Source organism: Lepidochelys kempii, chromosome 8 (genome assembly GCF_965140265.1).
Source record: "Lepidochelys kempii isolate rLepKem1 chromosome 8, rLepKem1.hap2, whole genome shotgun sequence".
In the NCBI taxonomy this organism is placed as follows: Eukaryota; Metazoa; Chordata; order Testudines; family Cheloniidae; genus Lepidochelys; species Lepidochelys kempii.
The window spans coordinates 12340804-12365764 of NC_133263.1; the positions used below are offsets into that span (position 1 = coordinate 12340804).

The following is a 24961-nucleotide window of genomic DNA, read 5'->3' on the forward strand; positions in this document are numbered from 1 at the left end:
GTGACTTGCCTACAGTTACACACTGAGTGTATGTCAGGGTCAGGAGCATAACCTATATCTCAAGACTCCAAACCTTGTGTTTTAAACACAAGAGCCTCTTTTGTGCTATAAATGCTACATTTCTTGTGAAATTTGTATTTATTGCCTTTACATCAAGAAAGCAGCCCACTGCCATTATTTCTTTGTATTGTAAGCAAAGAATTTAAAAATAAAAAAATGCAATTCTAAGCACCTCTTCAACAAGGAACCATGGCAAAGAAAACAGAGGGTGGATTTAAGGCCTGGCTGCAGCTCTTGCACTGGGGATCCAACTGGTGAGGAGGAAGAAAGGCAGGAGGCTGAATTTGGGACACTACCCCCTGTGCTAAAGGCGGGAGAGTGAGTTAGGAAACCCCCCTGTTCTGGGCAGGGAGTGATTCTGAAGCTAGCACCCAGACTTGGTTTGATGATTTGGGGGGCAGCCCCAGGTACGGTTGCCAACCGTCCCTTATTTTTTCATCTCTGTACAGGTTTGGGAGTTGCTGAGTCTTGCAAAAAGCAGCAAGAGATACCCCTGGTGAATGTAGGTGAGTCTTGCTTATTACTAAATAAATAATAATATGGGGAAGAGAGGTGGGGCGGAGAGGCTAAGAAAACAGTCCCTTATTTTTGAAAGACAGTGTTGGCAACCCTAATTCCAGGGCTGGTGGCTGGGGGTGTGGGATGCCCTCCTGCGCTCTGAGAGGTGGGTGGGTTGCCTCTGTACTGGACTGGGGTGATCTGAGGGGCAAACCCAGAAAAGGGGGGATGAGGGTGACGTGTGGGGGTGCGGCCCCCGTATTAGGGGATTTGTTTTGGGGGGGCCGCCTGTTGGAACCCGGGGGGCTGGCTGGGAAGCAGCCCCTGCACTGAATCCAAGTTGGGGGCAGCCCGGAGAAGCGGCGGGGTGGGGTAGGATAAGTTCCCTGTAGTGGAAGGAGGCAGCCCGCTTGAGGGCAGGAGCGCTTAGCCCTGGGGATGGGGAGTGAGGGGGCAGGCAGCGCGCAGTACGCGCGGCTCCCAGGAAAGGGGAGCGAGTGAGCCGCAGTCCTGGGGCGGCCCCCGAGCTCAGGGAGCCGGCGCCGGGCGGAGCGCGCTGAGTGTGACACGGCCGGCTGGGCCCGGAAGGAGCGGGGCGGGGCGGGGGCCGAGGCCGCTGAGGGTCCGTGTCGGTGCCGGGCGGAGCGGGCAGTGGGGCGGCCTGGAGCTCAGGTTCTTTACCAGCGGGTGAGTGGGCGGCGGGGGCGCCGCGAGGCGCTTGGGCCGGGGCCCTTCACCTCCGCGCCCTTCCCCACTGTTGTCTCCTGCTGTCTGATCCCTCTGTGTCGTCGTCCCCCCCACCTTCCCCTTTGGACCCGCTGCCCCCCCCACCTGGACCCGCTGCCCCCCACCACCTTCCCCTTTGTAGCTGCTGCCCCTACCTTCCCCTCGATCCACTGCCCCTACGTGTGCACTCTGCTCCCCACCCTCCCCTCTGTAATCACTCCCCCCGCGAATAGCTTGCCTGCTGTAACTGCTTCCCTAATCTGGACCCTCTGCCCCCCTTCTCTGTTTCCCTATCCTCCTCTTTATACCCACTGTCCTCCATACCTTCCCCTCTGCCCCCCACCTTCCTCTCTGTACCCACTATCCCCTCTGTACCCTAACCACTGCCTCCCTCTATCTTCCTTTCTATATTCAGTGCCCCAATCTGTACCTTCCTCGCTGTCTTCCTCCTTCCTCTCTGCCTGCTCATACTTTCTTCTTTTTACCCTCTTCCCCCTTCACTCCTTTGTGCCCTCAATGTTTTCCTTTCTGCCCCCACTTCTGTCTCTTCTCTTCCCCCCACTTAGTTCCTCCACTTGCCCCCACAACATCTTCTATTCTGCTCCTACTTGTCTACCCAAGATTTCACCCTCTCACCATATTTTTCTCTTTCCCACCTGTCCGCAGAGCTTTTCTCTCCATGTAAACTACTGTCTGCTCCTCTCCTTAGATCTTGTATTTTTCTTTCCTTCATTGATCCCCTTTAATAATAATGCTCTCTCTTTCTCGAGAACTATTTAGGTCTAGTTCTCACAGCCTAACTAGTTCATTCACTCAACATCCGTGTTAAGTAGGTAAATAATTATTGTTGTCCTCAATTTAAAGACAAGAAAACTGAGACCCTAAGGCTATGTCTACATTATGCACCTTACAGTGGCACAGCTGTACTCCTGCAGCTGTAAGGTCTACCCTGTAGCTGTTCTGTGCTGACTGGAGAGAGCTATCCCGCTGTGATAATTAAACCACCCCTAGCGGGTGGCGATAACTATGATTGTGGGAGAGTGTCTCCCACCGACAGCTCGGTCCACACTGGTGCTTCTGTCGGTGAAACTTATGTTGGTCAGGGAGGTTTATTTTTCACACCCTTGACCTACAAAAGATTTTCTGACAAAAGTGCTAATGTAGACACAGCTCAAGTGACTTGCCCTAGGTCACAGCGTGAGTTACTGCTGGAGCTGTGGATAGACGTCCTGACTCCTAGGCCCGTGCTTCAGCCACTAGACTGTGCTGCCCTCATTCTGTTTGTGTGTGTGCACATGCACCATTAAAGTAATAGTTTGTTCATAAAATGTTATTTTCTAACACCTCTCTCATGCTGGGTAGATAACTCATTGAATTAAATGATTAAATGCAACTGTTGTCTCTTCTGTCACGGAAGCTCACATCAGATGATGGGATGGGGAACATATAGTGATGGGCTGTTGGAGATTAGAGCCAGCGGAAAACAGACAGATCATTAGAAGGAAGGTGCTGTATCCCTTGTATGTTCAGGGCTTTTGAAAAGGGGGGAAACGCACTGGCCACCCAGTGCAAAGATTAGGACAGTCTGTAATAGGAGGATTTTGCTTAATATAAATTCAGTGTAGTTTCCAGAGAATTAACAATGCACTTATGAAATATATTTGTTATAATGGTAACACCTGTATGCTCTGTGCAGGATCATAGCTGCAATATGGTAAGTGCTATCCAATTACAGTCTTTGATTCTGCAAGTGTTTCTGTGCAGGTGAACTCACCTTCAAGTCATGACTGGGTCTTCCTCTATTGACCCATGAGTTGGATAATCCCACCCACACACAGTCTGTCATAGAAGAGCCATCCGTGGTCCTTCCCCCCAAAAAACTTAAAGTATATTTTTAAAGAACTGAGTAACAAGAATTCTTTTTTTTTGAGGTTTATCATGTTATTTTTTGTTAGCTAGTGTGGTTTTAAACTCATAGGTGCCATCCACATTAGGGAAATGACCAATTCCTGATAATGGTTTTCAGCAATTGATATCCTCTTCCCTCCTCAGTCTTCCTTCAGTTGGTGTTGAAAACACTTTTAACTGCTTGCATAGATAGGACAAAAATGCTTTCAACCAGTGCTGAAAGGTGAGAGAGGTGGTCTCAGCCATGCTTTTTGTAGTGGTGTTGAGAACTATTTCCTGATTGGAGAGAAAATATGTCTCAACTGAATATCTGCAGTAGTTTGGGCTACATTTAAATATCGGCCATTAGCATTTTGTCAATATTTAATTTACACAGCTGTTACTGAAAAACTGTTAAAATGGTACTGTTGGCATAAGTGTTTTGGACAAGTTCACTGGAACTATAGTGATCTAGTAGGAGTCCCTATTAATTGGAGTTCATGAATTGGAGTTCAGGCATGGTTTTCAATAAGCCCTGTTAAAAACACTGCACATCAGGCATGGAAGATTCCTATTAGGATTTCATAAACTAGGAAGTGAGAACTCAAGTTTTGTGTCACCTGGCATGGCTCATACTAGAGAGCTTTTTTTTGTTTGTTTGTTTTGGGGTTTTTTTGAAGGACTCTATTGGGAAAGTATTAGTAATTTAAATAAAGTATCACAATTTATAGAGTTGTTTTTTTAAATTGCAACTAGAGATGACAGCTCTTACAAATGAAAAATACTGATATTTTATCAGATACACTATATAAGAAAGGATATTTTATTGCAAATCAGTGTTTTCATTCATAAAAACCTATCAAGATTGTTGCTTATTTTATTATGTTAACAATGTTCATTCAATCTGTTCAAAGGAGTTTCTTGGTACTGTGAAATTCTGACAAAATATTGGCTACCTATTAAGGACTAGGAAACATATATACAAATAAAAAGAGTCAGGAGCAGTTGGAAGGACAGGCCCAGTGCAAAGGATTGTGTAATCACACACAACTGCTGTTTGGCTTGGCCGGCTGTTTACTGAAAGAAAATACCTTCAGTTTCTTAAGTCTTTTTTAAATAGCAGATATGCGGCAATTTATGTTTTCCTACCCTTGCTTTTGTATTGTCAGACTAATAATAAAAAATGCATCTCTCTTACTGGAAACACTAAGAGATAACAGCTATGAGTAGTAGAAGGTGATGTGAATATGACTCTTTCAGCAATCTGATGGTCCAGCTGAAATGTATTTAATACATTTTAGTGGACTCTTACATCTCCACATTATTTAAGTTATTTTGTCTGAGAAGTGTGTGACCACCTCCCTTTTGTAAACAGAATTGGAATTCATTACCACATCATCCAAAACAGCTAAGTGACTCTGAAAACTGTGAGTCAGAATCCCTGTAGTGATGATTCATTACTCTCTCTCTCTTCACATACCTGTCTTTGATGGAATTTACTTTATTTTCCTTTCTCTTAATTATTGGAAAAGCATTCCAAAGAAAGGGCTTTCTAAGGGATAGAGATACTCCTTGTGCTTATCTTGATTGCATTCATCTGTAAGAGTACTATTTGGCAATTCCTTTTCAGTGCTGGATTGCATTTCTCTTTGATGTTGATGGTCTTCAATACAGCATCAGTAAGTATTCATTTCCAGTTTACAAACTTTTTGAATTTATCTGCTACGGTGAATCTTGTTGTAGCGTGGCATGTTGTATTGATTTGTTCGGAACATTCAATTAGTAAAAATAATAAAAATATATTATCACAGCTAAGAGAAAAAAGGTTCGTATCTATTCAAATTCCTAGGTAAACTTTTTTTCATGTAAGAAAAGGAGTTATTGCAATAGGCCGTGCAGTCTATTTTTACTTTCAAAATATGACCTGAAAACAGGTTTTGTTACTTGGATCATTTCAGTTATAGTGTATTTATTGTCCTTGAGGATATAATAGAACTGCTATATCACCATTTTCACAGTCTTATTTTTTTGATTTATTGTTTCAAACAAAGCTAAAGATTATGCTATGCCTAGAATGCAAGATTATAGAAAGAGCTGTTGATTGTATGCCTATATAATGCCTCTTTAAACAAAAGCTAAACGTTGTGATTGTTTTGTATCTGACATTTACATGGCAAGGATGTGTAAACTTGTTAAAACTTCCTAAATAAATAGTGTAAAAAAAAAATACTTAGCACATCCTGCAGCATTATCTTCCGTTGTTTACTGAAGCACATAGTTACAGAGCTATATTGATAATAAATCATTTTTGAGGTTTCACAAATATTTACAAGAAAGTCATTCAAATGCATAAAAATCTGTTACTTATTTCATTTTTGAAATAGCTCCCTTTCCCCCTGCCTCAGAGGTATTCCTGAGGTGACTTATTGGACCAAAATATGGATTCCAGTTGTTTTTTAAATGATCTGTACTACAGCAGATGTATATCATAACTTCAAATAAGGAGTTTTGTTAAGGATATTGATTTTTCCCCCCCATTGGTAAGACTTTATGAAATTAGATCAAATCTGCAATGACATTTGCGTACAGCCTTAAAGTAGACTTTAAACACTTGTTTGCCAAGTTGTTTCTAGAAGACTATGTTCCTGGAATTATTGAAGTTCAGAGTACACTGGTTAAAGTGCAGTCATGTTGGATAGAGACCTGATTTGCTAAGCTTTTGTTAGCAGTCTCTCCAGGCCCTGGAGAATGCACTTTTCAGTTTATGTAAAGGGCATTTTACTTGAATAAAACCAGTCATTTTTTACTAGTTATGCTTTTTGTGTTGTAAAGTAATAGAATGTTAAATTTAAAAAAAGAACACAATCCACTATCCTAACAAAACGTATTTAAAATTGCAAATTAACAACATATTAAAAAGAACAACCACTATATTAACTATCTTGGAAAGCGTAACAGAATTTATTTTTATCTGTAACAAATGTATAGTGGTAGAGGGAAAGAAAATGTTCTCTTTTCTGATCTATCTCCTGAAAGGTAAGGAATGATAGAGTTACAATGATTCTGTTTGATAACTCTTTCTTATTAGGAATCTTCCATCTTAAGAGGTTGTTCAAGCTTTACCCAAACTTATAGCATCCAATTCTACTTCACCTTAAGTAGAAGATCGCCTCCAGTAAGAAATGTTTTTTGTTGATCAGTTGAATGACTGCCTAAGGCTCCAGATAACTTACAAAATCAAGCTCAGGGTGAAATAATGATGTAATGTTAGTCACAGTTGAGACATACGTGGAACTGATAACCATATGTTAGGAATTCTGATGTGATTCAATAAAATTATTTCTGTTTTCTTGTTAAGGAGGGCATGGGTCAATAAATTAAATTGATTTTTATTGAAACAGCCAGTATCAAAAAATCATGTCACAAACCAACGGAAATCTGTTTGCTGTCAAAACCAGCCAAACAGCGCATCCCCAAAAAACAATAGCCCATGCTTTCAAATTGCCTTGAAAAGAATTAAAGCTATATCATTTAAAAGAACTCTAAAACAGACAGGCTTTGCCTTCCTTGTGGTTTGTAGGCAAATGGCTGCCATGCTTGTGGATGTTCATATTTTCTGGTGCTTTTGGTGGAGTCATGCCAGTTTAAATGGATGTCTACAGCAAGACCTTTGCTTGTTTCATTTGTTTTGTAGTGGCCAGACTTCAGCATGTTAGTTGCAACATAATTGTTTCATAGCAAATGTAAAGATAAGTCGTTTAATTCGTAGATTTGAAGCTCAGAGTAAAATTATGCAGTTTCTTTTCTAAGTGGTAACAGTACATTTAACACTCCCATCCAAATATTATAATGTTCCCTTCTAAAATAACTGTCAAGCTATTTTTCCTTTAATAGAATTATTTAACTTTCAGTGTTGTCAGGTGTTATTACTGTCAATTTTTGTTGGTGTATTTTTGAGTTATTTGGACATGTCCTATTTTAAAACCACAAATCTTTTGACTAATCTAAGATTCTTTCATTGCACTAGAGAAGCTAATTTTGTATTTTACTTTGATAGTGATTTAACCATTAATGCTCTAATTTCAGCTGTATACACTGAATAACCCTCTCTCATTTTAATAGCATATTTAAATCTTGCATGTTACAGTTTTTAATAGTGCATAAAGAAAATCTTTGGAGTTTTTTATTGTTGTCCACAAGTATTGTAAACATAAAAGGATCATTTCAGTTTAACGTAACTAGGCTTTAAGAAGTTATTTTCACTTCAGTAATTTGAGCAGTTCTGTTGCATCACACCCTTTGCACTGATTTGTACGTTACTTGAGTAGATCATTTTTCTAAGCCACATAGAGGCTTTTCCTGATTGGTATTTTGTTCGAGCAATAAACAAATCTGCTGACGTGTATGCTCTGCGTTTGCATGTTCCTGACCTTTGCTTTTGAGACATGTAAGTGACAGTTGTATTCATAGTGTTGTGTGACTTAGTGTTCATGTGGTGATACTTTTTATTCCTTAGTCATTCTTCATTGATCAACTCTGTTTCCAGTAACTCATGATGTGAATGAGGAATCCTAGGTTTCTTCATGGCTAACCCTAATCTTTCCCATTTTTGGGGGGATGGGACAGCAAGTGTGCACGGGATGGATCATAACTTTACTTCAAGACTCAAACTAAAATATTCTTTTCCTTTTTTTCTCATGCTCTGTTCCTGGGATAGGTCTGGTCCTTTATGGCAACACTTTCTCACCTAGGGCTAGTAATTTATTGTTTCAAGCTACTAAGTTATTACTTTTTTCTCACCATTGTAACAAAGGTGGGTTTGTAGGTTTTGGCCTGTGTCGAGCTGTGCTTCATCCAGTTTGTACTATATTACTGATGCAAAGCTGCTCTAAAGCCAGCTCACCCAGCCACTAGAAGATCACCAGTGTTGGAAGATCCTCAGGTGGCATTGGAAACTGCAGCTAGTATGAGGGGCGGGGTGGGATGAGGCTTTGCCAAAGGAAAGAGGACATGGCCAGGGTGCCTTGGCAATTGATACTTGGCACTAAGTACCTTATGCTTGCAAAACGTTGTCCAAACAATAACTCAGAACACCCCCAGGGGTAGGTAAGTATACTTATCTCCATTTTAAAGATTGGGAAATTGAGATAAAGAGGTTAAGCAAGTTGCCCATGGCAGAGCAGTGAGTCAATGGCAGTGATATTTGTACATCACAAATACCGCTTCAGAAGTGATGTACATTTCAGCTCTGTGCAAAATGAATGCTGACTTGCTCAGATGAGCATTCAGCATCCATCACTAGTGGGTACATGGAGAGGCTATTGTTGTATGGGGGTTGTCCATGAATGGATGTCTGTGCCTTCTTGCTGTCACTTAATTCTTATTTACCGGAAGAAGAGGGTCTAAACCAAGACCATTCTAGTTGTATTTTATTGGCCAAGAAAAACACATTTGTATGCTTCCAGGATCTGATGTTTGAGTGTTTCTCCCTGAGAAGGCAAGTGAAACTTTAAAACTTGATGATTGACTTACGCAGCAGAGAGCCCCGTATAATTAGCTATTCTATAGGAAAAAATATATTTTCTTCCTTTTGGACATGGAGCTGGACAAAAAACTACCAGCAAATAGAAAATTCACCCGGAAATGCATGGTTAGGAGAACAAACTATTCACGGTCTCCCACCTCTCAAGAAAGTGCCCTAGTTACTTGGCTTTGGGATATTGTAGTGTATGTCTCTTTCAGTCTCTCCTGTTGAAGTTATTTCACTTTGTATAAATAATTAAATAGTCACTGGAGTAGGGACTTTAACTTGATGATTAGGGTACTCACCTAGGATGAAGGAGATCCAAGTTCAAGAGTAATTCTCTCTTTCTAGCCCAATGATTTTTATCATCATTCATAATGACTATTCACTAGTCTGCCTTTATGAAGTCCCATTATGAATGACAACAAATCGTATAGAACATGGGAATGACTACAGCCTGGTGGTTCAGGTACCATCACCATACTGGAAAGGCAATTCACTCAACTCTGGTGATTAGGACAAAACGGACAATGCACTGACCCATCGAGAGTATTTATCCCTTTAAATTTATATGCTAAAATTCCATATGAAATATTCAGTTAAATAACTCTCAGTGGTTCTACACAGACCCATTTTAAAATAAATTAATTTGTACCACCATTGCTAAGACTTCCATTTTTTCCCATCAAAATACAGAGGAAGAATGGTGAGTGTTAGCAGTATGGCGATCTGGGTTCTTTTCCCCATCTCTGCAACAAACTTGCTGTGTGACCTTGGACAAGTCACTTAATGCCTGTCCATGCTTTAGTTTCCCCACCTGTAAAATATATGGATGTTGTGAGTCTAAATTCATTGTTTGTAAAGTGCTTTGAAATTTTCCAATGGAAGCAAAAGGTGCTATGGAAGTGCAGATTATATTTTGAAATTTAAGGCTAAATTATTCTTTGTCTGATTTATTTTAAAAAAGGATTTTATTACATTTTTACAAATTATGGAAAGCTCGCTCCTAGAAGAGCTTCTTGAGTGCTGCATGGCACCCCTTCCTCATCTCAGTGTCTTAGTATGCTGTCTGTGCAATAGTCTTAACTCCTGTTGGTTGTGAGAATAATAGAATGGGACCAAGACTTGAACTGGATCTAGCATGTGGCAGTATACTGTATGGGGCACCAAGCCAGTCCTGGAGTTATTTTAATGCAAGTTTATAAATCTTGTTAAATAAGGTGTTTAACAGTAATGCTGAAAGACCCTTAATTTATAACTCATTTAAAAAGATATCCTCATTTCAAAATAAATATTTAAAACTAATGTCTCAGATTTCTGGGTTTAAAGTTCCACTCCTATAAATAAATTCTCTGTGAATACAAACCGTAATCTATACTCATTAGACTCTGATAGCATTCTCTTATAAGGCTGCTTCACCTGAGTACACTGCTTCCAACAGTACATCATATTCTGGCAGTCCTTGCTGTAACAACCATTCTTTAACACATTCAAAATGTTTAGCTCTTCAGCTAAGTGTCAGGGGTAAACTATATTAAGCAAAGCTCAAATCAAACTAAGTGCCAGATGATTGATAACTGAATACCATAAAATGAATCTATCTACTGATCCATGCAAATTGCTCTTCGTTCTTTCATCCAGTACTTTGGATTCCGCATAATTCAAACAGATGTTTTACAGTGTTTTTTATATTTCGATAGTGCTTAAATACATTTCTCTTTATTTCTTTCAGACCCCTTAAGATTCGGATATGTCCTTCATATTTGATTGGATTTACAGTGGTTTCAGTAGTGTACTGCAGTTTTTAGGTAAGTTTTTATGCTGCTCTATTACAGTGTTTTTGATTTACCTTTACACCCTTAAAACATAGTACTAGTTAAACAGCAGCATTTATTTTGGTGTAAATGAAATTACATTCAAATTAAAGATGGAAAATATTAAGCAGAGTTATTCACTTAACAGCACTGAGTCCTTACTGTACCCTTCATCCATCCCTCTGTTTATCTCATTCACGTCCTTTAAGTCTAGAGAAAATGTTTTGTTTTGTTTTTTTTGTTAGAGTGGGGCCTGTGTAGGCCTAGAGGGGAGTGGTTGTGTTGCCTGTGGCTGGTGGAGTGAGGGAGCTGATCCCTGGCAGGCATAGACCCAGCTTCCTCACACTAAGTGCAGGTGGTAGTGAGGTGCCTCACAACCCTGTGTACCTCGGGAAGCATCACTGTAATATGAACACAATGGGCTTGACTTTCCACGTGCACTAGATTTATACTGGTGTAGCTCCATTCACTTCTGTGGAGTTACTCCTTATTCTCACGAGTGCAAGAGGGGAGAACTGGGCCCAGTGATTTGACTTTATACCTAATTATCATTTTATCATTTGTATTATGGTATCACCTGGAGGCCTCTTTCAGGATCCGGGCTCAATTGTGGCCTTGTACAATGATAGAGGGCCAGATTCTGACACCCTTACTCATGTTGAACAGTACTTTACTCCATGAGCAGTATCTGTGAAGTCAGTGGCCATACTAAGTTAGGTGTTACTATAATCAGATGAAGGTCATCGGAAGGGCCCGTAGTATGAAAACAGCACCTAACCAAAAGTGTTTCAAGCCAGGTTAATACAAGATGCAATATGTGAGCTTATCCTCGTATCCCTTTCCTTGTCCTGTCTGTTGAGAGCTAACGGTAAGGGGACACAGGGTTACACAGTCCAGTAATGTGTATGATTTACAGGTTTTATGTATTTTATGAAATAAATAATAGAAGATATTAATGAATCACGCCAAGTCACCCGCCTAGTCATTATCAGTTAGATGTTTAAACTTCCTCACTGTATGTTAGACCCTTGGCCAGCTATCTGAGTGTTAGCCAGTGAAATTTTAACTAAGTGGAATAACCTCTTATCTCTCCCACTTTATTTAATCTATCAGTGATTGCTACACATTTGAAAACTTCCCTGCTTCCACCCCACCCCCACATTCCTCCAAGGATATTTCTAGTGAGAAAGATAGTAAAGACCAAAGTGCCAGGGAAAATGTTTCTTGACGTGTCCTTATATGTACCCTAAGAGCAACTTGCTTCCGCTTTTCCTACTCTTGCTCAAAGATTTTTTTTTCTTTCTTTAATTAAAAAATGGGACTATATTGTCATGATTAAACAGAGTTATCTAATAAATTAGGAGCCCTTGGTTTTACTGTTACTAATCTATTATTAGCCTGAAGTGGATTATAACATTTTATACATCATAAAAGAAAAATGCCCATGAAGAGATTTCTGGGCAGGATTTTTTTTCTGTATATTGTGATTTTTGCTGTGCTTTATAGTTGCAGGACCGGTTGAGCACTTCGCGTTGTTATGGAAACCCCAACAAAAATTGTATTAAAGTACTGAGCAGTAGTGGCAACATTTTGTCCATAATGTACCTATACTTAGAAACGTATAGCTCTGCAGTACAAATAGGTACTGTATATACTCATTTATAAGCCGAATTTTTTTTAGTAAAAAAGGGAAGCACCAGAGAAAGGGGTCGGCTTATGAACGGGTACAGAGCAGGAGAGGTGGGACACAGCCCCTCCCCCAACAGAGGGAGCAAGGAGAGGCAGCACAGCCAGCGGGGCCAGAGTCTCTCCGCTTCTGGCCACGTTGCTCTCCCCCCAGCTTTTCCAAAGCAGCTGCAGCTCTGGGGCTGGCAGGCTGCGGCTGTGCTGCTCAGCCCCGCGCCCCCCACCCCCCCCCGGAACAGGCTGTGGCCGCGCCGCCCAGCCTGCCGGAGCAACTCCAGCCGGGCCAGGGACATCTTCCCCTGGCCCTCCCCAGATAAACTGGGAAGGGATGGGATGGGGAGAGTGTGGGGGTCCCGGGCTAGGGGTGGGGTCATGTGGAGGGTGGTCACAGGGGTTACTCCCCTGACCCTCAGCTTCTCCCCCCAAAATTATTTCCCCACAGTTGCTGTCCCGGCCTGTCGGGGTAAGCAGCTGGTGCACTGGGACACTTTGTTTACTTAGGTTTACCTCCGTGCCTGCGGACACTCGAGGTAAACAAATCATCTCGACCCGCCAGTGGCTTATCCTGGTGACCCGGGAGCCAAAGTTTGCTGACTCCTGAATTATAGGGTCGGCTTATGAATGGGTCATAAAAATTTTCCATTTTTACTTCTCCGTTTTGGGGGGGGTCAGCTTATAAATGAACCGGCTTATGATGGAGTATATATGGTACTTGTTTGAAATAGTTAGACAATATCTTGGCCCAGGAATGAGGTGGTGTTTGTTCTTAGAAAATTTGAAGGGAGTACATTTAGCTGTTTTTCCAGAGAAAGAGGTGCCAAAAAACTAGAGCCATCCTACAAGTTATCTTCTACATAATGAATTCACTTGTTCCCAAACTTCCTGAAGGGAGGACATATGCACCTCTTCTCTGGTGTATGTTGAGCAATGTAAGAACTTGTCAGACGACCTTTTATTTCTTTGTAGATGGTGATATCTTGTTACTTTACTCAGTAACTTAACAGATAACCAGGATAATTTGAAAGTACCAAGAGCTGAATTTGAGAAGTCAGATGTGCTGTATCAGAAGAAGAAACCAATTTTTTAAAATGGGCTTTATAAACACATTATGTTTTTAATTCGCATACTATTAATATTCATGATCTTGGCACAAGAGAACACACATTCAGGCATCAGATAACATACCTGTAGTATTAAAAGAATACCAGTTCCATTCTCCTCATCTGATTCTGTTAGAGAATTGCAGCCTTCTCTGTCAAGGTTATAAATGTTCCTTGTTGGAATGTGATTCTAGAGATTACAGTTTAAAAGCAGAGAAGGTAAGTAAGTAATATCAGGATAAAGGTTAACAGGGTAGATGTTTGTATGTATGTGGAATGCCGTAGTGTCTCAGAAGTGGTCTAATTCAGAATTCAAATGAAAGATTCATTATTAAAAAACCCTCACTAAACAAAAGCAAAGATCAGAAAAAGTCTGGTCACTAATTCAGCCTTCATCAGGTATGGTGTGAGCAGGATCTCTTCTTTATCAAAAGCCTTCATAAGTAACCTAAGACACAAGCAGTGTGCTGTCTGGCCCATTTTTAGAAATACACAAATACGTAGACTTTTTTTCTCTTTTCTCGAACACGTGAACCAAGCAATTGGAAATATAAATAATATACAACTTTTGACAGTTGCATTATAATACACCAGTTAAGCATAATTAATGCAGAGAAACTAAGCTGGTGAACTTTAATAGCACAGTATTAATTGTATAATCCAATAATTTACTACATGAACTATTTCTGTATCTTCATAAAGTTGTAAAATAAATATTTCCTTAATTGTATATCACATTGCCAAGTATGATGGCATCATGTAATGAAAGATCCTAGCATACAGTGGGCACCACACAGAAAACCCAACACTTACTTCACTACAGTAGTTTCCTTGTTTATTCCTTGTATGCAGAATAAGTAATAGAAATGCAGTGGTAAATTTAGCTATCTCAAGTAATGCTGATTTGTTTTTTGTAATGGCACCCACTTTAACACTGCATTTTTTTTGTATTTGTGTATGAATTTCAAACTTCAGGAACATGTAACAGCCTAATTTTATTTTAAAATATACGTTTATCTTGCTGAAATTAATACTTCACGCTTCCTTCTTATACCATTTTTATGATCATTAAACTTTGTTCCGCGCTAGCGGAAAACTAATGGCTGTGTGGCTGGCAGTGACAATTGACAAAATGTATTGAACACAATGGCCAGGTCACAGTTCTTCAAAGGGGGGAAGGGAACGCCCTTAAAACAGTTACAGTCAAAGCAGATTCTATGTTCTACAGATCTTCAAAGCAGGCGGTGACTTGCAACCTGACATTAGTTTTAAGATTACTGCATTCTTAGCATTGAACAGTTTGCAGAAGCAGAGAATGGCTCTGACTCAGGAATCTCTGTTGGGGGAGGTAGTGTTATAAATTAAGAGAATCGCCCTTTGATAATCTCAATTTATTATTTTAAAATGTCTTACTTTTTAACCCTTCTCTCCTCCCCTCTAGTTATTGTTTATACTGGAGACATAAACACGATGAAATTAAAAGGGAAATTTTGTTTTTACAAAGATTATTAATGAAACGTAAAACTTTTAATCTGTATTATTAAAGCATTATCACATGACAAGAAATGTTTCACCAGTGCATTATACACTGTTGATGGCACAACCTTGCAACTCTCCTGAGGCATAGATGAATGTCTTAGTCAGGCGAGGCTTGTCATGTCTTCAAGCTCTATTGATCACCAAATGTAACTGAATATGTGTAGAGTTAAAAACAACAAATGATATTTAAAACCAATTTTTCCCCTTTACTTATCTGCCAAGACAATTTCCTTTGCAACAGTTTTAGACAGAGAAGAAAGTTGAGGAAAACATCCCCTGCTTAGTCTGAGGGTGATACCTTGGGCTTTCAGCATAGGCAAGGTCCCACAGGATATGGAAGAATCCTCTGCTTAAGAATAGCTGAAAATACTATTGCTAATCTTCTGTTACATGTCATAATTTAAACTTGTATTTCTTTGGTCTTACTGTATTTTATCGTTATAATATTACGATATAAAATCAATGTATTCAGTGAACCCTTTTTTTTAAAACAGGACTATATAAGAAATCTGGTAAACTAGTATTTCTTGGATTGGACAATGCTGGGAAAACTACCCTGCTGCACATGCTCAAAGATGACAGACTGGGACAACATGTCCCTACATTACATCCCAGTAAGTCAACACCTCCAGTTCTTTAACACTACAAACAGTGCCTTAAATCTGTCTCATGTGCCACATTCTTCATAGTGTGTTCACTAATATTACAAAAACTACATTTGGTGTAATGAAATTCAATATGGGTTACTTAAAAATCTTAGACATGGAGTGAGCACATTAGCAGGGGCTGAGAGTGCGGATCATGGGAGATGGAGTACCTTGCTTTGTTCAACAGCTGCCTCTCCAGCTAGTTGCAAAAATGGCATTAACAGCCTCTGCAGGAATGCTGTTTGGTTTTCTTTGGCCAAAAGGGTGTTGACTGTGACTTACAAGGGTAGCTTTGTAAGAGGGGACTTCAACCCCAGATGCAAAATGGACTAATAGGTCAACAAGGACCCAAAGGACTCTTGGGAGGAAGAGGGAAAGGAGACAGAGTGAACAATATTTTAGATATTTTGCTTATGTGGGCTACATAGCGTTACACACTCAAGATCCCTGCAATGTGGCATTAGTGAAGTAAAAAAAACCTGATTATTGGGCCTAGCCCCATACTACTTATTCAGGAAATATTCCCACTGAAGAGAGTAAGAAATGGGAGAAGAAAATTCTTCAGGACAACAGAAGACAAAAAGTGAAACTTGCTTTGTAACGTCACTGTAAGAATCAGTAACTAGGACTGACAGCTTCTTGTTTGTATTAATTAATGAAGACAGTATATGGAATATTGGTGCCAGAGGGCTGAGAACCTGGAGGGTTTGGTGTTCAAACTCTGCTGAGCCAACTTAGGGCCTGCTCCAAAACTCATTGAAAATGGTGGAAAGACTCCCATTAACTTCAGTGGGCTTTGGATCAGATGCTTGTCACTTGACATCAGGCAGGTTGTGATGGTGTGGAGCACACCTTGGTCATCCCAGCATAAAATTGGATAAAATTGAACTTGATGGAAACTAGATACTAAATCAAGCTATTTCAGGTATATAAAGATGGAAGCCAAATTTGTAGGGATAAATAATGGAAAGAGAATTTCTCTCTATTACTTTGCTGAACATTTTATATGTGCTTTAATACTTAGTAATGTTTGGTTCATTATACAAACATATTACACATGCCATAGGTCTCTTTCAAAATCACTTTGCTCTGGTTTGCTTATTGAATAATAATATAATAAAGCAGCTTTCATTGGTTTGAGAGACAATAAAAATCTGTCTTCAGAAGCCTACTAAGTATTCTGTATTATATGCTCTTCAGAAACAGAGAACATACAAATTTTATGTATTTTTAGCCTCGGAAGAGCTGACTATTGCTGGTATGACTTTTACCACTTTTGATCTGGGTGGACATGCTCAAGGTAAGATAGTGACTCAACTGGCTCAATTTGTTCTTGTTGTAACTATATTGACTTCAGTGCCAATAATTGTAACCTTTATTTGATTCATATCAAACAAATGACCTTGCTACAAATATTATTCTTTCAGGCTTTTTTTTTTTTTTTTGCCAATATAGAAAACATTTCCTGATCTGCTGTCTCTCTCTACCATTCATTGCACCCTAATATAAAATTGGATGGGAGCAACATACAGCTGAAGTAGAGGACGAAGCCGTTGATTGATGTGACCATTAGAAAAACCAAATAAAAAAAAAATCAAAACAGAAAATCTCACCCTGATATTTACCAGTAGCCTTTATGGTTTAAACTTACATTTCCTGATGTAAGTCTATAGAAAAGGTAAACTGCAGTGTATCTATGCACATGTGGAATTGATCTATCGGAGCACTAATAAATCTTCCATCCCTTCTACTGCTAAATTGGACTGAAAGTCCAATACAGTTTATCAAAAATTTCAAATTCTTCAGATCATCATAATCCATTTGACTGCTAAATAATACACTAAGCCACAGGCTTTTAGAGCTGTACTTGTGGATATGAACAGTTTTTCTCCTGGTTCAAATAGTAAAGAGTTCCTTTTTTGCCTCATTATTTCAAGTTTGTCAAGCAGGAAAGGTTGTCCTAAAGATTGATTTTAAACTTTTAAAAATAGAACTGGCTGCCCTTTTAAAGATTCTGCTATTTAATGAAATCCTGTGCATTACTCTGAATTTTGGGACAATTTCCTGTTGCTGTTAATTTATAATGCTCTTTGTTAGCTCGCAGAGTGTGGAAAAATTATCTGCCTGCCATCAATGGCATTGTGTTTCTGGTGGACTGTGCTGATCATGAAAGATTGACTGAATCAAAAGAAGAACTTGATGTAAGTAAATAAATTGGATTTTAAAAAAAATGAACTAATGTTCTCAGTATCAGAAAATGGGCACTCTGCCACCCAACAGGGGTTCAGACGATGTCTTCTTTTTTTTTCTCTCTCCATTCTTCACCCCAAGTACAGTTGCTGTTTGCTGCTAGTTCCCTCTCCTTTCATACAAGGACACATATTCTCATTGAACTCCTCTTTTTTTTTTTTTCTCCCCTTCATAGTCGCTAATGACAGATGAAACTGTTGCAAATGTGCCTATCCTAATTCTTGGTAACAAGATTGACAGACCTGAAGCCATCAGTGAAGAGAGGTTACGAGAGATGTTTGGTTTGTATGGCCAAACAACAGGAAAGGTAATGCTTGTTTTCTTGTTAGAGAGTTTGCTTTCCCTGTACTCTAGAGTGAGCGTTCTTTTGCATCACTTCTTTCCAGCTACACACACACATTGTCTACTTTAGTATTCATAGATTTAAAAAAAATAATATGTGCAAAATAAAGTCTCTAACTTCTGGATTAGGTATAGTTCTACTAATAATTTATTAATTGGTTTCAGGGTCATCTTTGCTCAGAGAAAGAGAATCACACTTAAACTACCCTGTTAGAGTGCTTATAGCTTCCTGTAAAATACTTTGAGTGAGCAAGTCTTTAAAGGTAGTTGTTCAGATTAGAACTCTGTTAGGAGATTTGATAAAGTTTGGTAGGCACTGATCTTTCCGATTTGTAGTGCAGGTTCATAGAGCGATACAATATGAAAATATTAGTCCAAGGTTTAGAAATGAGATGCTGAACTCCACTACACTACTGTGGAAATCTTGATTGGTAGTTTATAAAAAAGTTCTTACTAATACCTGTAGCAAATAAAGTAGGTTTTACATCTGAATCATTGTGCTATTTGAACTCTCTATTTTTAATTAAATGTAAATCTAGCACACTCAATTTATAACAGATGTTCAGTTGCAGGGGATTAAAAACAAGTTTCTCCAATATCCTTCATGCTTGTAATGTAGATTTTTTTTCTAGACTAGCCATGTGAAATTCAATATATTTTTCTGTGAAAGAACAAGAACCACCTTTGGCTTGTAACACAGCATTTGGGTGATAATGGGCATTATTAGGTATATGGAGAAAAAAGGTGGAGCGAGTTACAATTCTACAGCTGTGTGTATCATGAGGTTATGTTTTAGTGCTAGTGTAGCCTATGCATGGGCACAGGTAGGGTTAAGTGCGAGACAGATTTCTCCACACTGAGCAGTAGTAAATATCAAGTCCCTTGTGCATTCTGTCCCTCATTCAGAGGTGCACAGGGTAAAAGAGTGTGTCTGTGATGTGGGATCCTTATTGTAGAATCATGGAAATGTAGAGCTGGAAGGGACCTTGAGAGATCATCAAGTCCAGTCCCCGCCGCTTAGGCAGGACAAAGTAACCCTAGACCGTCCCTGACAGGTGTTTGTCCAACCTTTCTTAAAAACCTCCAACCATGTGGATTCCACCTTCCCTTGGAAGCCTATTCCAGAGCTTAATTACTCTTATTGTTAGAAAGTTTTCCCTAATATCTAACCTAAATCTCCTTTGCTGCGGATAAAGCCCATTATTTCTTGTTCTACTGTCAGTGGACATGGAGAACAATGGTGGTTGGATTCTCCCGTTTTCTCTGCCCTCCTTATCACTTTTTTATCTTGCTCTTATTTTCATAATACTCATACCTATGTTGTGCAGGTTCAAACACAAAATGCAGTACAGGCAAAAGTGTCTTCAAATTAGTAGTAACGGGTTTTGTTATTGCTATTCCTTGGCCTTGGACAACAGTCAGCATGACCTGAGGTCAGTCTTACCATGAGTGGCAAATGCCCTTCTTATCTAATTGCAAAATGAATAATGCCAGGGCATAGAGAAACTCCTAGTGGGAGTTTTCAAAAATCGTCTTGGTTTAAAAACCTCCTTTTTGACCATGCTTGCTCTTGCATTCTTGTTGCATGTACTTCATCCCCTCTGAATATAACAGATAGAAATGATAGAATGCACAGTATATTTCAGAAAGGGACTTTATTCTTGGTAACTTCAGGTTAATTTTTCAAATTTCTAGTATTTAAAACAAATTAGTTAATATTTTTTGTAGAAAGAACCCATTTGTTCATACTATTGCAATTTGAAACACTTTTGATCTCTTACTTCCAGGGCAATGTATCTCTGAAAGAATTGAATGCCAGACCACTGGAAGTCTTTATGTGCAGCGTGCTAAAGAGACAAGGCTATGGAGAAGGATTCCGCTGGATGGCACAATACATTGATTGACACCAAAATCACATCAGTACATTCTGTCCTATGTCTGAATATGAAGTCTGCTCATTATTTGATCACTCAGTGTACATAACTTAAACTCAGTAGACTGTTCGGTTACAAAAGCAAATGTTTTTTAGATTATTAAATCAACTATACTAAACTGCAAGTCTGAGGATTGAAAACTGATTTTAAGCAAGTTTGTAAGACTGAATATCACAACATGTTAGCTTTCAAATCCCATAACACAGCATTCTTTTGAAATTTATAACTTGACAATAGTCTCCTGCACCATTTTTTGACAGTGACTTTCCAGTACAGTACGTTTGAACGCACTTTTTAACAGCTAAAAACTTGAGCCATGTGAACGACATTTAATGCTCATCATGTTAAATTTTTTATGTACTTTTTTGAAACTGGTTTTATAAATTTAGAATATATAACCACCTCTCAAGGAACAATAAATAATTAGCTTATTGATAATTGCATGAAGCCTTACAGCTTTCAATAATACACTTTCTTATGCAACGTCATGCAATAAAACTAAATCCAGTTTTTGGCATCTTAGAGGGGAAATGTTTCATTTTAATGTGTCTTAGCTAGTGAGGATGTCTGAAGATCTGAATATGTGGGATATTTTCCTGAACCATAGGAGGCACAAAGTAGTTTCAGTGAACTTTAGAGAATTATAAGGTTTTCAAACTACCTGACTGCATTTCTGTTAGGATTTTGCATTAATAGTGGCATAATCTAATCAGATGCCCCATAACCACTAATCTGTAATTTAAAAAAAATTCACATTAAATTAATCAATTAATGCCTACACAATTCTTGCACTAAAAGCAAAAGTTAGCCCATTTTATTGGTCTCATGAATTAAAATGAACTTGTAAGCTGGCACAGGAAGTTCACGTTTCCTTGAAGAACTGGAAAAAAAAAATTGCATGAAATAATATACTCCTAGTTAAATAGACTTTAGCTGTGCCAGAAGAGTTGATTCTGAATAACTGTTAATTCCCAGAAAGGCGTTTGCCCATGTTACCTTTGGAAACTCATGCCATCCCTCGCCCAACTGGATGTGAGGTTAGCCTCTATTTCTTCTTTTCAAGGATTTTTTTGGACAGTTTTGCTATGTTGGAAAAGTGTACGTTATGCCTTGGAATCTGAGGTGGCTTATTACTGGGATAAAGTTTTAGTATCACAAAGATTTGTGTGCTGACATTTGACTGTTCCTTTTCCCCTTCCTCTGCATGCATTACTTCTTTGGGAAGGAATGAAGATTATCTTCTAAGATGGAAAGTGTTGGAGCACATGTTAACTTGTTGTTGTTAGTTGGTGCTTACTTTTGAATCGTGGTTTGTGTTTGTGTGGTGTAGGATGTCACATTCTGTAGCCTTTATCTGAGCCTAGTTACAGCAGGTGTGCTGTTATTTTACATATATCTGAAAAAAGGGATGGAATAGATTTCAAACCTGGAGTCCTCTTTTTGTGATGTTGTTCAGTGGAGGTTTTGCCTAAGAGACTAAGGACAGATATACAGTTCTTAGTATTTAAGGCTGATTTCCAGGAAAGGTTGGGGCTGCTACCCTCATGACTATATAAGCTCTCTCTTTGGGAATATATGTGGATCTTGGTGTCCAATATTCCTGGTATATTGATAATGTATGTCTGGAATTCATTGTTTTCTTCTTGTTGTCCCATTGGGTTTGACTTCCAGATGCAGGGTATACAAGATCACAGTGGATAGATGGGAGCTACCCTTTCCTCTGATCTGAACTTGAATGATAGAATATTGATAAACATATCTCCACAATCCTGAATTGTGCATCTGAATAAGAGGAATGATTGAGAACCTTGAAGTTAATGTTTATAACTCTCGTTTGCTGTTCTGCAGATTCTGTCTTCATATTAAGCCTTTTTCTAAGTCAAAGTCATTTGTGGGTGGTGAGGCCTAAGCAGTAAGTGAAGGTAACAGATAGCTTAAATATCAGATATAATGCAACCTAAAAGTGACTCAAATGTTGGTGACCCCCCAAAATTTATCTATCTATTATAGAATACTGTGTCTGGGTTGCATAAACCAAACGTTTTAGGTAAGAAATGGCCTCTTATCAGAGTTAGGGCATCATGCAGGACCTACCACAGATATATTTTGAAGACATGCTTTTCTTCAGATATTTCTGATGGTCATTATGATGCTGAGAATAACTAAATCAACTGATAGTGTAAATATTAAAAATAATTCTTGCAGCCAGGTGGCACAATGCTCATATGGGAGACTTGGGATTCTTGTTGCATGTGCTTATGGAAATGAAAGTGGGAATGGAGATGACCTGTTTCCCCCCTCCTCAGAATAGGCCATGCTTGCAGTTCACTTCTGCTGGCTAATCCATTAGGGTGGGCATTGAAACAGATGTTGTGTGCTCTTCAGCTGGTATTCCAAGCAGCTTGTGACAGTGGCAACAAGGAAAGTGGTGGTAGTGTTGAGAATAAAAACGGAGGTGATAATCTTTAAAAGTGTGTGTTAAGAGTAATTTTTAGTGTTTTGGAAATATGCAGATTTCATGCTTGATACTATAAGATGCTGGTTTAAACTGTGGTCGTAACAAGGGCGTGCAATAAATTGTACCTATACATCTTGGTACTTACATGGCCCCCATCATGGTAGTATCTGAGCATCTCTCAAGTATTTAAATAAAGAAATAACAATTTCTCTCTCACTTCCTTTCCAGCCTGTAGGAGAAATACCTTGATTGATTAATTTATAGGGTTTATTTGTTATTGATTGTGTATGTGAATGGGTGTATTGTGTGTCTGTGTGAGGAAATTACTGAGGGAAAGTGAAGTTACTGAAATGAGTTTGGCATTTCTGGAGGAGACTAGTTTCTAAAGTGGTTCGTCTGTGGTCATTTGTATTTTTGTGGGAGTGGGTTTCATTGTCTAGGTCCAGCTCCTGTGAAAGTTTTTTTGCTTTCCTGAGTATCCAGCTACGCAGCTTCCAGTTTAAACTTTACAGTAACTTAAAAAATATATGCTGAAAAAACAAAGCTTGTCATTAGTAAAGGTGTATTTGTGAAATGTCTCCAACCTATTTTTATACCACAACAGTTTCTTAGAGTTTGTGGGCACAGACTCCATATATTTCAGTAACTGCTGCTGAGATTGTGACCTGTGCATTACAATAATTTAATATTTCCACTTGTGAATTGTTTAACATTTATTTTGCCTGGATTACGCTTTCATTCTTGGATACACTGTATAACCTCAAGATTTGAGGTATAATTTTATCTCTATCCTGGCCTGTTAAATTATTTTTTAGCACAAATAAATAATAGAATCATAAAAGTTAGAGATGGCAAAAGTCTATTAAGTCATATGGTTCATTCTCCTTCCACTGCAGGATTGTTCCCTAAAGTATATTGTCTAGTGCTATACTCAGTGTTCAGGTATTGTCCGTGATGTGCCAAAGATGACATATGGCATCCATTGGAATATAATACCTGCATGTTTGTGAGTTTTAATATTATATATTTGCCATATTGTATTTTAATAATCAGAGATTAACATAAGGTATTTTACATTTACTTATTTATGTCTTGAGCCAGCTCAGCAAAACGTAAGGTGCTGTGTATCTTCAACCCAAGTGAATTTGCAGATCTGCGTGTAGTGGGAAATACTCCAGCCTCTTCTCTTGTTACTGTACATTCACAAAGGATTTGGTTGGTACTCTCTAAAGTCCAATATTTCCGCACAGTCCCACTTCCTTAGATTTAGTGTAAATATAAGTCCCCAATTATGGACTTATAGAGCTGCATAAAAATGGGAAGTCCACTGGCTCACTGTGGAAAGACTTAACTTCTAACTTATTTGCACTTAGATAAACCACTTTTTGCACTAGTATCTCAGTGTGGAATTAACTTTTTCTGTTATGGAATGTGAGTGCTGTAAATGTTTAAAAATATAATTTATATAATGAACTTTCAGTTTATGTATTTCTGCAGAAGGATAGTTATAGATTAAAATGTTCTTAAACGGTCAATGTGCTGTTTTTTTAATCACGGTTATGTTATCCCATCATGTGCTTTAAATTTAAATGTCAGGATAGCAAAATAAAATTCTGACCTGGACTTTGAAGAAATGTAGTTTTAAAATGTCACATTTCTTGTTGAATGATTACGTAACCAAAGAATGAAAAAATAATGTGCTAGCTTTATAAACAGTCTAGTAATGAGTTTGGGTCTCTTCATTAAGTATAGAAGATGCTGATTAAACTAAAAATAAGCTACCCTGTGTAATTTAAGGTTCCTATTGATAGATGAGAGAAAATCCCAGACTTAGAGAACTTTCAAGTACTTAGACATTGTCTCTATCCCTACTCTTCTATTGTCGAAGTTTCAAAATGTTCACATTAATCTTAGGCATTGCCAAAGTGGGGAAATGTTAATTGGATGTTTGCATCATACAAGCAGACACTTATCAGTACTTTTTTTCATACAATTTTGCTGATTCACTGCAGCTGAGTTTTGTCACACTGATACTGTGTCTGTATTGAGTCAGGACTGCCAGCAATTCAGAATTCTGTGTGTTTTAAATGCAGACAAACTTATAGACTGAGATCATTGAACTCATTTCACTTATGGACATAAATTCTCTCCAGGTAAAAGTAGCTTAACCCACTGTGCCACTTGCAAACCTTGACTGTGTTCTCAGATTAAAATTACCAATTTAATTCTTAACTCTCAATCTTTTCACCAGATCTAGGAGTTCCACTGGTTGTCAATGGATGAACCGAAATAGCCAACATGAAGAATTTATACATAGGCTTATTTAAGACACCACTTATTATGGTTGGTGTCCTCTTATATTAAGTGAGTCATTTATCACAACAATACTTTGCGCCCCTTAATGCTTTTCATTCCAGGATCTCAAAGCACTTTGCAGTTTAATAAATTAAGCGCTCAACATCCCTGTGAGTCAGAGAGGTATTATTGTCCCCATTT

At 38.7% G+C, this 24961-nt stretch overlaps 1 protein-coding gene across 2 annotated transcripts; it reads left to right on the forward strand.

Annotated features, from left to right (window-relative positions):
• The first annotated feature begins 1135 nt into the window (after positions 1-1135).
• Positions 1136-24000, forward strand: SAR1B (secretion associated Ras related GTPase 1B). 2 transcript variants are annotated; one of them, XM_073355544.1, is made up of 8 exons: positions 1136-1245; positions 4802-4850; positions 10428-10503; positions 15329-15448; positions 16716-16781; positions 17579-17682; positions 17907-18038; positions 19861-24000. In XM_073355544.1, the coding sequence occupies exons 3-8, from the start codon at positions 10446-10448 to the stop codon at positions 19975-19977; spliced, it is 597 nt and encodes a 198-aa protein (XP_073211645.1). In that variant the 5' UTR covers positions 1136-1245; positions 4802-4850; positions 10428-10445; the 3' UTR covers positions 19978-24000. The 2 variants fall into 2 exon arrangements, with proteins under 2 accessions (XP_073211645.1, XP_073211646.1); XM_073355545.1 differs by lacking the exon at positions 4802-4850.
• The last annotated feature ends 961 nt before the right edge of the window (positions 24001-24961 follow it).

What these genes read in the sequence shown, in the direction of transcription:
- SAR1B (XM_073355544.1), top strand. Translation starts at nt 10,446, where the DNA reads ATGTCCTTCATATTTGATTGGATTTACAGTGGTTTCAGTAGTGTACTG. An exon ending in TCTGGGTGGACATGCTCAAG is followed by an intron (nt 16,782 to 17,578) that starts GTAAGATAGTGA and finishes GCTCTTTGTTAG; the next exon opens with CTCGCAGAGTGTGGAAAAAT. An exon ending in ATGGCCAAACAACAGGAAAG is followed by an intron (nt 18,039 to 19,860) that starts GTAATGCTTGTT and finishes TCTTACTTCCAG; the next exon opens with GGCAATGTATCTCTGAAAGA.